This window comes from Cynoglossus semilaevis, chromosome 1 (assembly GCF_000523025.1).
Source record: "Cynoglossus semilaevis isolate Cse_v1.0 chromosome 1, Cse_v1.0, whole genome shotgun sequence".
In the NCBI taxonomy this organism is placed as follows: domain Eukaryota; kingdom Metazoa; phylum Chordata; class Actinopteri; order Pleuronectiformes; family Cynoglossidae; genus Cynoglossus; species Cynoglossus semilaevis.
Genome location: NC_024307.1, coordinates 20,959,810 through 20,975,283, shown reverse-complemented (window position 1 = coordinate 20,975,283; position 15,474 = coordinate 20,959,810). Strand labels below are relative to the sequence as shown.

The window sequence follows — 15,474 nt, the reverse complement described above, 5'->3', positions numbered from 1 at the left end:
TTCAGCTCGCCAAATACCTGCCCATGAAATCCTCCAATCCATGGCTTTCCATAACCTTATTTAGACTCCGACGATGGCTCACACTCACAGCTCTCTGATCGCTTTGTCCTCAATCAGTGTTCTATATATGGCACCTAACGCAGTTGGAATGAAAACAGGTCATGCTAATTTTGCACTTTTTGTTCTGTAGTAGACACTGAAGAATGTGGTTGTGTAACAGTTTTGGCAGAAGGCTTTCTCTTCACAAAAGTGAGACCTCTGTGGTGTGCATGTTGAAAAGACACTTGTGGACATTCTGCTGATTCATTTTCAGAAACAAAATGATGGTTTTGCTGTGAACAAATTGATTATTTTTATTGGAGTTGTTTCAAGTCAACCTACCTTTTGCACAAAGCTGAGCTGCTGCTGTATAATTGGTTTGTCATTTGCATATTTTCCATTTAGTAACAGCCCCTACTGAAATGTGATATGAGGAGGGTTAGCAGATACTCTAGCTAAAAGTGTATGAAACCAAGTAGTCTTGAATAGACTACCAAAGGCAGAGGCCAAGGACAGTGGGCTGGGCAGTGGTGGCTTAGTGGTTAAGGGAGCGGTCTTGGGTCTGGAAGGCTTCAGGTTTGAGTCCTCCAGCTGCCAAGTTACCACTGAGGTGCTCTGGTACCATGGCACTGTCCCCACACACTGCTGCCCTGCACTTAAAGCTGCCCACTGTTCACTTTGGTGATGGGTTAAAGACAGAGGTCAGATTTGGTTGTGTGCAGCGGTGAGCTGTGTCACAGTGACAAGGAGTTCACTTTCACTTGCCTCCTTCCAAAGAAAATGCAGTTCTGATGTTAAACTTGTGTCAAGGTGTCATCCTGTTACAGAATTATAGCTTGTTGTCTTTATATATATATATATATATACATATATATACACACACGCACGCACACAAAATATCCTGTAGGAAACCTTGTAAATGCAAGTTACGTTATTATCTGAAGTCTGCCTCTTTTTTAAATAATTTTCCATATTATAAATCTAAAAATATGTAGTCTCTTCAGTGTTGTTTTCTTAGTACTTTTTCCTTCTGACATTGTGAGTAAAACACAAGTGCACATGGGGTCCACATTACTTGACAGAGGCTCACAAGGGCGGCCGTGCCTAATTACAGCAGAAGCAGCAGAATGGCTCTAGACCAATGTTAATTGATTATTATAATAAGAAACATGGTGGGCAGCCACCACTCTGCTTTATTGTTCTCATGAACTGCACTGATGGGGGTAATTTTGAAGTGACCCAAAACATAAACAGCACCTGGCTCGCCTTTCAAAGCACCAATCTACGAGCCGGACAATAAAACACTAAATGTCTCACATTAATGCAAAGTCAGGTCGAGTCAGGTTCCCAAAACACATTTAGCCTCGGTGGACCTGGGTTTTTAACATGTCTTCGTGCCACTTACTAGTTTTCTTATTAAGGACCAAAGACTGTGACTGTTGAACGCAGCAATTGAACAACAAATGTATTGAAATCAGTACAAAGTGTTTTGTTTCTAATGCTATGTAAAAGGTCTGGAGAATAATAGGAAGGGAAGCTAATCTTTTATGCTTTGTATAAGATTACTAGTATATAGTGTAGTAAAACTGTTTTAGCTATTTTAGATGTTTGTGTTTGTACACATTAAATTCAGTTTTTATAGTCTATCTGAGACAAAGAGCCAGGAGCTGGTTTTTATAGTCTATCTGAGACAAAGAGTGTGCAGTGTGCAGGTTACAAATTTAGCTAAAAGGGCTCATAAGCAAAAAAAAATGTGAAAAAAAAAAACCTGTCCCTGATGTACTTCAGAAAGAGAGCAGTGAGCAGAGGAGTTACTTAATGTTATGCAGTCTCAAAATTGCATGCCAGCAATTCTTGCACATGCAATGAACCATCAATTTGTCATCAGCCTATTTTTCCTGCTGTTTTTGACTGAACTTGGAGTCACACTAATCTCGTTCTCTACGTCACAGCCGCACCAACAAACTTGTTCCTGTTGTCATGATAAAAGTTAGCGCCCACAGTCTGTTTTATTTAGTGACCACAGGCAAGAGATGGATTTTTAATCAAAATATGTAAGACATGTCAAACAGTCCTAGTAATATTCCCTATTTATCCTTCACTGTGTGGAGTACAGTGATTGCAGCAGATGTTGATGCTGTTAATGAAAGTCACACTGATGACTACTTTATTAGAAGACGCCTGTTCCATCAGCTGCATCATAAAGGTTTTTATTTAATAATGTCCACCTGAGCATCAAGGTCAAAGTCTTTGATTGGACCGTGTGCGATATTCTGCATCTTTATGAGGAGCGGGATGAGAAATTAGATGTTGGATGTTCCAGTTGAAGTGTGAGTGCTTCCAACATTAACCATCAGACATGGTTAATGTTGGGTGTCTGGATGGTCTGGTTTAGTTTTCTATACCTACACTGATCTCAGTAGTCAGGGAGATGAGGAGTACTGCAGAGTATTAGCACGGAGGGGCCAGAACATTTTAGTGCTGTTTGTAAATGAGTCATGTTTCTTTAGTCAACACTTAAGACCTGAATCCAGTTTGAACACTTGATCTTATATTAGAAACTGCCTTACATAGTTGACTGTCCACTGAACTGTGACATCATGTACAACACCTTCCTTATCGATTTAGCCAGTGTTCAGACCAGTGTTTCTCAAAACTCCCACAGTATGCAACCAAACAATGTTGTGAAAAGTATGTGAAGAAATATAACACTCTCAATTAGATCAATTAGCTCACTATTTACTATCATAGTGTAAAACCCAGGCCTGTTTAGTTGTACACAATGCTGATATTGTCACAGGAATTAAAGTACAAGACACACAAATACATCTTCAGCAGAAGTACAAGACACACAAATACATCTTCAACAGAAGTGTATTATTATTATTATTATTTTATTTGCGTCTGACAAGAGAAGAGTATTTAATAAAACAAAATATTTGAGTTTTACCTTCTTTAGATTTAGACTTTAGATTATTTAGAAATTGGTTAAAGTACATCAGAATAATTGCTGCTATCTTAACACAACACATCCACAGGGTGATCGTTTGCCGTGTGCTGATGGCTTATGATATTAATCTTTGATAGAAATGTAAGCAGACCAAACATGGACACAGTCATGCCCACAAGTGGGTCAGTACTGTAGTTAACGTCGACAGAAAGAGTTCAGTGTTTGAACATTTAAAAAAAAAAGTGAAACTGATGACACAGCACATTATAAGTAGCGACGTTCAGCATATACGGCATATAAAGTGTAGGTAGGTAAGGTGGAGACTGTGATTAGACATAATCAGTTCAAGGAACTTGTTTTGGAAGTGTTTAGGTAAAAAGTGTTTTTTCTTTTTATTCTCACTTTACCCGTATGCAAAGTCTTTGCCCTGACTGATGGATGTGGCATGCTGCCAGCCTTGAACTGGAAGGAAGGTTTTCATAGATGAATGTGGAAGTGAAAAATTGTACTTGCTCTCGCTTTGCTGTCACATAAACTTAGGAATATTTCAGTCAGCAACGTGTTCGTTCAGCTGAGTCTACAAATTCACACAGTGTCGCATTCTTATTCTAAGCTTCTGCGGAAGGAAGAAAATAGTCTCCTTTAAAATTACCTGCAAAGTTCGGCATCCATTCAGACGGTGTAAAACAATATGTAAAGCTTGTTAACTAGTTTACCATCATTTGGGCCATAAATATTTAATGAGTGGTTGTGTGTAAATGATTCCTACTGTCAGCACATGCATTATGATGAAATAACCAAATTACGGGCAAGGGTTTTAATATTGAATGAGTCAAAAACCAATATGTTAACAATATGGTAACTTTTGTTGTTAAAAAAAAGGCATTAGTGCATAGTTCTGTTCCTTCTTCCTGCCATGCACTTAACTCGATGCAAACTTTGTCAAATTATTTTATTTAAATAGTTGCAGAAAATACTTGACACAGGTCGATAAACCTTTTATACAGCTATCTTTATTATGAAGGCTATTAATTAAATTGCAGCATAAAGAGGCAGTGTGCTGGAAACACAGTGTGATACTAGTATGTGTGGGAGGCAGGAGGATGTGTCTGCTTCATAGAAACCAGAGTCTTGGTACATGGTAGATATTAATACCACGAATGGCACTGAAGTTTTATATCAAAATTAAGCCCATATATGTATTTATATATGTTTATATATATGTAAATATGTTCTGTATATATGTATGCCCATAGGGTATATACTATTACTACATACTTGTATAATGTTTTTTAGGTGCATGTTACACTTACTAAGCTACTTAGATACACCATTTTTGTTTTTGCCAAAAGCTGCAAGGGACCTGATCCGACAGAAGAAAAGACATTCAGAGGAAGGTGTATTGTTACTGGAGAGAGAGGATAAGAAACGGATAAAAGTCACTATCCACAGAAAAGGCGCAGTGAAGCTTAGATCAATACATACCTGCAGTGCCATGTATTTTTGTCTTTGCTCTAAGACTCAGTCTGGAATATCAATGGAGGCTCAACAGCTGAGATGTCAATGTGGGGAAACAAAAAGGATGGGAGGGGATGAGTTAGTGTGGAGAGGTGTAGCGACAGAACAGGATGGAGTAAAACAAAGGCAGACATCCGCAGGAAAAGGAGTCCAAAGAACCAGAGGAAGAAAAATTAATGTTGTGAGGAAAAAAATAGCTGTGAAGAAACGGCGAGACAAAATAGAAAGCTGTGACTCACGGGAGGACTGACAAAGACGGCTGACAAATGGGAAGACCAAAAAAATGACCTTAAGACCTCAGATATGAAAGGTGTGAGATAAATGAGGGAGTAGAGTGACAGTGTCCTGGGGAACAAGTTGAAAACAGCAGGGACCACAACTGATGAAATTAAAGTGTTTTGTCGGCACCAAGCCCAGGCAGTGGTCCTAATACTGGGATTCCACGTACTATATCTCCTGAATACAGCCGAGGTGCCTGGTGCAGTCACAGACTTGAGGAAGTACATCCTAGATTCATGTTGAAGCATTTTCATTGGTCTAACTGACAACACTTAGCCTGTTCGATGCTGTTGAGACATTTTCATCATGTTATTAATAAGGCCTGTAATCTAATTACTGTCACACAATTATGAGGGAAGACTCCAGAGGAGCAGCTTCATCCTCTCTCTCCCCCGTTCAAAATGCAACTGTCTTCTACAATTAAGTCAAAGTCACACTAATGGGCAGCTAATAAAAGCAGACAGGGAGCCACTAGTGTGATGTCAATGAGCAGCTTTATTTTCCAACCCTTAGACAACGTGCATCCTGGGGATTGTGACAACACACTGTGTGAGTGAAAGTAGAAGAGAAGGGAACATCCTGCCGCCAGTAACTGTTTAATTCATCAGCCTCTGTTTTCATTGCTTCAGCTGGATGAGTGAAGATTCTAATATAGTCCCTGTCCTTTCCCCTTTTCTCCTTCTCTTCTTTTGTCTACACATGTTTCACTCCTCTTCTAACACTCCCTGGCTTTGTTTCATCACAGGTGGAGCTGGAGCGAGGGAAGATCCTCCACATCAAGGCTCTGGCTCTGGGTGACCTGAACAAGGCTGGGCAGAGAGAGGTCTTCTTTGAGCTGAACGGACAGCTGAGATCTGTGCTGGTCAAAGACACCGTTGCCATGAAGGTATTAGTAGTCACTACATTATTTGCCTGTCTTTACACCAGCTACGGTAAAAACAAAGTACTCGGTCTACCTTTACAAACTATTCTATTAAATTCCTCTTAACATCATGAAGAAAAACCAGGAGAATCCACAGAATATGAAAGACTTCTGATGTCTTTACATTTCAGCCAAGTCTTACCTGCTCACCTAGAACCCTTGGACGTTTGACATCTGTGATCTTGTTAGTATTAGTTGTACACCAAACCCAGTCTTCAATTCTCAAAATATTTAAAATCACTGTCTTGACAGTACCATTGTTTTTGTAAATATTCTAATGCAAAGTGGATATAAACATACATGTACACACTGTACATGTCAAATCACAACTGTGATGGAAAAAGAAATGACAAAGCTACAGAATATTTCCTTTAATGAGAGGTATTATTGATATAATTCAAATTCAAAAACGAAATCTGTCAAGGAAAGAATATAAATGTAAATGTAAAAGCTGGTTGAAACAGTGATTACACCCCCAAACTGATACTTTGATTGATTTAATTTAGTCAGAAGTCAACATCATTCCCATTATTTACACGCCCTGGTCATCAAAAACATTCATTGAGGGTTGTCTTTTGTTCACTTCTATATTTTAGAATGGCTAAAGTATAGAAGTGATAAACCTGTGAACTTTGAACTAATGCTTATTTCTCCTCTGTAGTACCTTACCCAGCTCCATTGATGGAATCCTCACTGTCGTAGCTCAGGGGTTGATGCATTTTGTACAATGTTGAGTCGAACCATGGCTATCCAATGAGCTACTCAGCCACTGAGAGAAAGTTCAATGAAACACGTACATGATGATGAAACTGGTTCCAAGCTGTAGAGAAGAAAAGGTGTGATTCATGCAAAGTTTAACAAAGACACCATGGGCTATTTGAAGACCATGATTGAATCTCCTGGTTTTACTTCACATCACTGCCTTTCAAAGCTGTCTTCTAATCACTTGAACTCACAGTGCATATGCGCACTGGTTCCACACTTTACAGCTTTTACATATTAACAATAAATGCTACATACAATAACCAATTAGTATAATGTTTGACCATTTACGTTGTTCAATCAAACACCGTTTCCTTTCATGGCTGAAATGTGATGTTTACAAAGAAGCATATAAAGCCATAGAATTCTGTGGAATTTCAAATACACAGATTAGTAAATGGGGAGAGTGATGCACTTGTCAGATGACTGACTGGACCAATGAATGATATGTTTCTTTTTGTCTGTTCACCCAGGAAATGAAGTTCCACCCCAAGGCTCAGAAGTCTATCAAGGGTCAGGTGGGAGCTCCAATGCCTGGAAAAGTCCTGGAGGTCAAAGTGGAAGTTGGATCCAAGGTCAGTTTAATATTAGATTTCTATTTCCCTAACATTTCTGTGTTTTATTACTTTTGACTTTATATGAGATTAGGTTTAAAGGTTCAGTTCAGCCAAAATAATGTAACTCAGCATGCTTACCCTTGCAAAGGCTGATCACATCCATCCTGGCCAACAGGATGTTAAAAAATTTAGATTGTAATATTTAAGTACATTTATTGATTTATCTTCAACTTTAAGGCTGGTAATGCTGCTGATCGATGGGAATAGTAATAACGATGCAGCTTTAAACGTGTGACTGCATTGTTAATGTTTGTAATAGAATATTATTATTATTATTATTATTATTATTATTATTATTATTATTATTATTATTATTATTATTATATGGTTGTGCTGGTAGATTGTGGAAGACATGTAGACATAGTTTCTCAGCTGCAGATTCCTGTAATGTAATTGTGTTTAAATCCAGTTAACAGTTGTCACTGTTAATCACCAAACAAAGGCACTGTACCCCACAGATGAAGTGACAAACTCACAGGAGAAACTTAGTTGTTCAGTTTAATTCATTATTTAAAAACTGCACATCATAGTCCATCATGTTGACAATACAGTACAGGAGAATACAACATAGTTATTGTACTGACAATCTACTAACGTTATGGTAAATATCAATAAGTGACTCTAAAATTTGTAATGATTATTAATTATTACCATTTTTATAGTCAATTCATCACCATTTCACAGAAAACCGTTTTTTTTTTCAGCACTAATAATTAGTTATGTCAAATTAAAACCTGTGCCTTGTTTATGTGAAATACAGTAGCAGTGGTGCTACAAGGTGTATTAATACTACTGCTACTCTTACTACAGTACTCTCAAGGGGGTCACTAGTTATCAGTGTGGAAGAAGTCAATTCAATAATGATAAAGAGTTACAATTACGTGAATGACATCAGAAGTGATTGCAGTATAATAACATGTTGGTGATCTCCAAAGCAGTTTTAAAAGTAGTCAACTGGACTCACTTCAAGTAAGTTGAAGACTTTCTCCTCTCACCCAGGCTTCAGCAGTTTTACTGTCCTGGTGGGGAGTTCCCAGGTATTTATCCTCCCCAAAGGGGGGGTGATGTCGAGTACTTTACTCGACATCCCCCCCCCCCCCCCCCCCCCCCCTGGTGGGAGGGTGTCAGTCGTTGGCCCCATGGTGGATCGTTCCCCCTCCCTGTCCTCTGGGTGGGGGCCGTTGGTGTTACTTAAATGGAGGTGTGAGTTACGTCTGTACTTCCTGGGGAGAGAACTAAGGACGGCATTTTGGTTGGTGATAATTGGTGTCTGAGGTCCCCTCCTCTGTTTAAAGATGGTATTTCCAGTTTGACATGAATGGCTTCCTTCACCCCTCTCTCAAACCACCTGTCCTCTCTGGCTAGAATGCACACCTTTTGGTCATCAAAGGAGTGGCCCTTCTCCTCCAGGTGGAGGTGGACTGCTGAGTCCTGGACTGATGGTGTGGCCCTCCTGTGTTGAGCCATACGTTTGTCTAATGGCTGCCTTGTTTCCCCTATGTACAGGTCAGTATTCCTTGTTGCTCTGTTTGTGACTGGCAACCGTGTCCAAAGGGTGGACAGGTTTCTGCCTCAGTGTGTCGCTGGGCTCGAAATGCACCGTGATCTGGTGGGTGTTAAAGAGCCTCCCGAGTTTCTATGAAACTCGTTTGGGCTTCATCTTTCTTCTTCACATACACACAGCACTCCAGAACTGTGGCTATCCAAACTGGGTGTTTGCTAAAACTGCCAAGAAGCCCAGCAAGGAGAAGAAAGATGAAGCCCAAAAGAGAAACATCTCTGTCATCCCATACAGGATGGTTTCATAGAAACTCGGGAGGCTCCTTAACACCCATCAGATCCCGTTGCATTTCAACTTGTCCACCCTTAGGACACAATTGCCAGTCACAAACAGAGCAACAAGGAATGCTCTGACCTGTGCATAGGGGAAACAACTCCTTTGATGACCAAAAGGTGTGCATTCTAGCCTGAGAGGACAGGGGGTTTGAGAGAGGGGGTGAAGGAAGCCATTAATGTCAAACTGGAAACACCATCTTTGAACAGAGGAGGGCACCACAGACACCAATTATCGCCAACCTACAATGCTGTCCTTAATTCTCCCCCCAGGAAGTACAGATGTAACTCACACCTCCATTCAGGTAACACCGACGACCCCCACCCAGAGGACAGGGATGGGGATAAATAACTGGAAACTCCCTCCCAGAAAAGTAGAACTGATGATTAGATGAGAGAACTTACTTTAGGTGAGTCCAGATGTCTACTTTAAAACTGCTTTGGAGATTATGAAGACCTGGATGACTCAGAATATCCACAAATAACATGTCGGTGCTACAGAGGTGACTTCCTCTGCTGCTGTTACTACATCAGTCCAGGAGATACGTCTACCACCAGATGTGCTCTAGTTTCTCCAGTGTTTGTTGCCCACAGTCTTCCAGCTGATGTCTGTCAATGAAAGTACATAAAAATACAGTCAATGAATTTAAGATGATTTGTTTTCTGGTGCTTACAACAATAAAAAATGTTAACTTTTTTAAGCCAAAGAAAACAGTACTATTTACAAATCGGAACACCAATCCATAAGAAATGTCACACATGACTCCAACGTATTAGTGTGGACAGAAATCTCTGACTCCAACTTAGCTAGCTCTAGCAACCTAAACTGTACATCTTCCATACATTTACAGTGAGACAGTTACTTCATGTTCCATTATCAAGTGTGTGACTCTTGTTAAAACTCACCTTCAGTTGCTGTTCTGTGAACCGCACATTTGACACTGTGTCTGTAATGTTCTGTGAACCACCTCTATTATCTTCAAAGGTGGAGAAGGGTCAGCCGCTGTGTGTTCTCTCAGCCATGAAGATGGAGACGGTGGTCAACTCCCCACTGGCTGGGACCATTAAGGCTGTCCATGTCACGGCTGACGCCTCCCTGGAGGGAGATGACCTGATACTGGAGATCGAGGAGTAGAGTGAGAGGAGGAGGGGGAGAAGAGAAAGAAAAGAGAGACAAAGTTATAACCAATCTGACTAAGAAATGGTGACAAGTGTAGAACACGGAAGCCAGATGCAAATCATCCATTTTGTATATAGTTTGTCTGCAATGACAAAGCACATAATAAAGTTACGTAAAAAAAATGCATTTGGTGAATAGTTACTTGGTGAATGTCACCTGTACTGATACTCATCCATTCCCTACATGTGGTGATTAGATCAAAGCTAAAAAAAACCTAAATATATTCTAGCAACGTATGTGTACACACATATATATACCGTACACACACATATATATACTATATATACTATATATAGTGTATACATATAGTATAAAATGCAGTATACAGTTACAGTTTCACAGTTACTTATGTCTTAAATGTGTCTTAAAGTCTTAAGTGTTGACTAATCATGTGTGACAACTGTAGAGCATACCATCATCAACATGACCACATCTGACATAAGTACATTCTAGGAATGTGAATTAACTCATAACCCTGTTATTTTTATATGAAAAACAAAACAGCATCACAATCATTGCTGGACAAAGGCTACTGCATTTGTCCAAAATATCATATGAATATTTTCACAATAAAAGCACAAAATAGATTTTCATTCTAGATTTACCACTACACTATATAAAACCTGATTATTACCCAACGGTTATTAAGTCAAGTATCCAGCCCACTTCTGCCTCTCCTCAAAACTCCGCTGCTAAAGTGTTCTACACATTGTTAAACAAAGCAGTAGGCCTCATCAGGAACACCAAAAACAGGATTACAGAGGTGACATTTACAAAGTATCTGGGTTTAAATGTGGTTTAGCTAATCCCAGTCCAGCAGTAAGGTGACTTAATGAAAGCCACAGGAACTCTGTTCAGTCATGTCAGATGTGTAAAGTGCCAGAGAATCTCTGGTGTGATTTGGTAGGAGTTTGTTAGATGAGCTGCCCCCACTGTTTCTCCAAAACCCTGACTCACATTATGGTGAAAGGTCCCTGTGTCTGTCAGTGTGGGTTTATTCTACATGTTAATGGGATCACATGGCAGTGTAACAGACATGTAGTGTTTTCTGAAGCACTGCTGATTAATTTACAAATTCATTTCCCATTAAATGATGTGGAATTAGGCAAATGAGAGCCTCTCAAGACTCCAGTATCAGCAGCACAGAGCTTTATGACTCAGATGTTTGTCAAGAATCAGTGAACATCAATGAGTCTCAATGTTGTGTGTTACAGCAAGTTCTCAGACAGAGTGGACCAGTCACCATAATGTTGCGCACATACAGAATAAATATGAACACACACACACACACACATTTAGGCAGACAGACCCACAAAAGCTAAACAATGATAGTGACACTAGAACACATTTAAGTGATGATTACATCCAGAGAAATTCAACGCACAATGTAAAGACTGTCTCTCTACAGCTACACTATCAGGAACATTCTGTTTCACAAAGATACTACTGACTATTACTGAAATTAAACACAGACAACATCAGGCTCCGCCTTAATCAAGAGTTTTGACAGCTGCAGAGAAATATCTACAAAGCGAACATGTTTCCACTCTGGCAGTTCAAATAGCAGATAAGGCAATTTTCACAAATATCAGCACAAACTTGTACAGAGCACGGTGATCCAGTCACCAAAGTGAACTGGAGTAACTTTGGGCTCACTGGATGACTTCCTGATTGTTGACACCCACTGTGTCCTCTCTTGAACCATGCATCCGTATTAAATTAAGCCTAATTACGACTCTGATACGTTTGCCCATGATCTCAAACCAAGCACACACCTTGCTGCTCCTGCTGCCTGTCACCGTCTGGGTCCATAGGCATAAGAATGAGTTGGTTTGTAATTGATTTACATTAATAATTGTTTCTTTTTCTTCAATGCCATCTGTCTATCTTATCATTGCATCATGTCTCCTCTTCCCTCTCTCCCTCCATCACTGTGTAAATTTGCACATAAACAATGTTGGCATCCACTAATGCAATATGTTAAACTGTGCAGCAGTTTTTCAGTCTTAGCCAGCAGCATATATCTAATAACTGTGCTTATGACAATGTACTACTATTCAGTGTTTGTGATAAAGTTAGAGTATGTAGTATGCACTACTAGAAAAGATTGAACTATTCATCTCATTTAACAATCACGGTGTAACAAACCTGTTGACATAAGAATTTTTTTTATAAAATGTGATCTTTGTCATTGAAAAAATTAATCAAACTGTTAAAGATAAGTCTACAATTAACATTTGAGTTCATTTGAGTTTACTGTCTTAGAGTTTGTTTACATGCTAAAAAGTTTGAGTCTTTAAGTCATCAAAAGGCTGGAGGGCAAAAATAAAGGGAAAAGTATTGTGTTAAATGAAGATGGGAATTATTTTTGTTCTCTTACAAATAAAAATTAACCTTAACTCAAGCCACCTGGGCTGTTTATTGTCTGCTTCTACACAAACATCGTCTTAAACAGGCAAAACACCTACAATGTGCTGCTTTATTAGCAGGCCAAAATGCTTTTAGTTATCTCAACCTTTAGTAATGCACTTTTAGTCCATTAATTTAGTCATCTGCTTATGCTGACCAAAAACAATGTGTCTATTTCTACCCACACTTTCAAGAGGAAGGCAGGGAGGCCCAAACTGACGTGGCGTAGATGCACAGAGCAGACGTAAAATTTAAAATTAAGAAAGACTATCACTGAAACAGGAAGTTATGATGACACAAGCAAAAACCACAGCCAGCAAGGCCTTGTCTCAATGTCTGTGGTGTGGACGTATTTCAGTATATCTGAAGGACCAACGGATGGCGACCTGCAAAAACTTGTAATGTTGAAATTTCAAGAGGGGATGAAAAGTCCACTCATAGAGTCTGTCAGCATACATTTCACTGCACTTGTCACGACTGTACTTGATCTGCATTAGAAACATCATTACTTAGATGTTTTTCATAAAGCAGAGCACACGAGAAATGATGGACGTGGAGAACCTGCTTGGAGACGAAAAAGCTGGCGGGGACCCTCGTTGTCTGACATGTTCTGTGAGATCCTGACAGAGAGTTCCTCAAATAATAATAACAGGTGAGCTATTCTGTTCTGACTTCAGTGACTATCAGTTGATTTTAATTCTCTGCTTCACATTTGACATTTAATTATTTTGACAATTATTAATTAGTTATTCATTTATGAAATTGCAGTGCCTTGATGTTATTGAGCTTTAGTTCACATAACCATAAGTGCAATGGTAATAATAATTGGCATAATGAGTTATTTCAGTGTTTCTGTTTTCAGCCTTGGTTCCTTCATCATCGGTTTTCAGTGTATCCCTGGTTATTTGCTAAATAGATTTGCAATACATGGACCACCATGTTGTTTTACAAAATTTTTGCAAGTCACAAGTAAGTCTCAAGTTGCCCTCAATTCCTGAGTCTAGTCCCAAGTCGAAACTAACAAGTCTAAAGTGCAGTCCAAAATCTTGCAGCTTCACTTTCAAGTCTTTCCGAGTCTTTTTAACCAAAGAGTAAGAATATACTTACACAGATCTGCTGTCTATGCTTTTACAATCTATATTTATATATTTAACCAAATCCAAGTTAAAGGTCTAGAAAAAGAACAGAGCTGTAATTGTACTTCCTAACAGCACAACTAACTAGTCATTTTTAAACAACAGCTACAGTATATACACATAGCTTTTGGAATTGTAAGGTTGAAGTCTTTCTTGGTTCAATTGTTATTTTTTATTTTGGCAAAATTGTATCTTTTCTCATCAAATTACAGAATTAGCATAGTTTTTTAGAATATTTTTGGGGATTTTTTTCAAAGAAAATTAAAAATAGCTAAAACACAAGTTTATAACAAAAAGATGCACCAAAATGACAACATTATTTTATCTAGGGATGTCATAAAGTGACCAAATAGTCCACACTATACTATGACTTTTGCAAATAAACACAAAAAATAAAATACTCAAGAAGGGTCCCAAATTTGCATGCCATTATATTTTCCTAGTAGATCAAAAAGTGACCAAATATAACATACCTTATGATATTAACATTTTGTGGTGACTATTTATACGGTAATATCTTTTTTACATTACAAATATATTCCCCAATTTAAATTAAGTTTAAATAAGCGTTTTGCCATAGAGTTGATTTATACATTAAACACCACGATATCTATGGATTTTTATATTACAAACTATATTCATTTATATGAGGTTAACTGTAAAATCTATGGAGGTATTTCTGTTTGAATCATGAGGCTAGAATTAAGCCTCATGAATGAATACATTTCATTGATTTATGGTCACTTGCTAGTGAGTTTAGGTTCTGTCTGATTGAAATGATTTTCTCTGCCTAGTCCTTTCAAAACAGCAGCGTGGCTGACGAGGATGTGCACTGACACACTGCTGCCTGTTCATCAGGCTCCACAGCTCTGATTAAGTAGATTAACAAGACTAAATCAATCAAGGCTGTTCCTGAACTGGCATTATTGATCAGCTGCCACTTACAATGTTCCATTCTGATCACTGCGTAGATTGATTAAGCTAAGAGCTGCTGTGACAAACTGGGTAACACTAGTAACAATCTACTCCTCAGCCTTACATGACTGTCTTATCAACCACTCCTGCTAACCTTAAAAATGTGCAGAGCACAAGTGTTGCTATGGAATCAAGCACTAAATCAGCCACTATCCAGGAATACATAATGTACATTTAGTGTATGCAAAACATTAACATTCTATAGGATAACAATCTGCATAAGCCAACACCGGCCATTTGTAAATAACTGTAAAACTTTTTAACTTGTGCTTTTAGTGAACATTTAAAAAAAAAAATCCAACATCACGGCCTTCTTTACTCCAAAAGGTCCTCAGCTATTCAGAGAAAAGTCTTTGTGCTGTTTTTTTTTTTCTGTATTCAAACAAGGTCCTTTCATTGAATGCTCAATTTCTATTTGAATGTTTTTTTACTGCTTTTCCAAACTCTGCAACTTACAGAACAAAACATTTATGGCAGTGCAGGAGATGAATTTACTACTTTAACTAGGCCTCTGGTGGCATTTTATCATCCATGAAATCCTATGTTCGTTTAATGGATATATACAAGAAAGGATTTAAATCTACTGTTATAGATACTACTGTGCTCCTGGCTGAGAAATAAGGTCATATTAATACAAATGTGGCAAAGGTTTAATTTAATATTACTAAGGAGATAGACTTTAAATCGTTCTTTTATTTCTTGTAATTTGATTTCTCTATATTAGGTTTTCTGGGATACTTATGTGCTAAATACACAATTTTCAAATATGTGTATTTATTTCTCTTGATGGTGACAAATATGATAAATGAAGCAGCAATTTACTGCACATATTCACTTGGCAACATGTTTTAGGA

The 15,474-nt window shown here is 38.4% G+C and overlaps 1 protein-coding gene across 2 annotated transcripts in view; it reads left to right on the top strand.

The window, feature by feature from the left end:
* Positions 1 to 10,222, top strand: part of pcxb (pyruvate carboxylase b) — a 236,066-nt gene extending 225,844 nt beyond the window's left edge. The window contains exons 25-27 of one of the 2 annotated variants that reach the window (XM_008318759.3): positions 5,532 to 5,672; positions 6,944 to 7,045; positions 9,906 to 10,222. In XM_008318759.3, the coding sequence (XP_008316981.1) occupies positions 5,532 to 5,672; positions 6,944 to 7,045; positions 9,906 to 10,055 (393 nt within the window). In that variant the 3' untranslated portion in view covers positions 10,056 to 10,222. The remainder of the gene's footprint in view (positions 1 to 5,531; positions 5,673 to 6,943; positions 7,046 to 9,905) is intronic. The other variant, XM_008318767.3, reaches the window with a different exon arrangement.
* Positions 10,223 to 15,474: the final 5,252 nt, after the last annotated feature.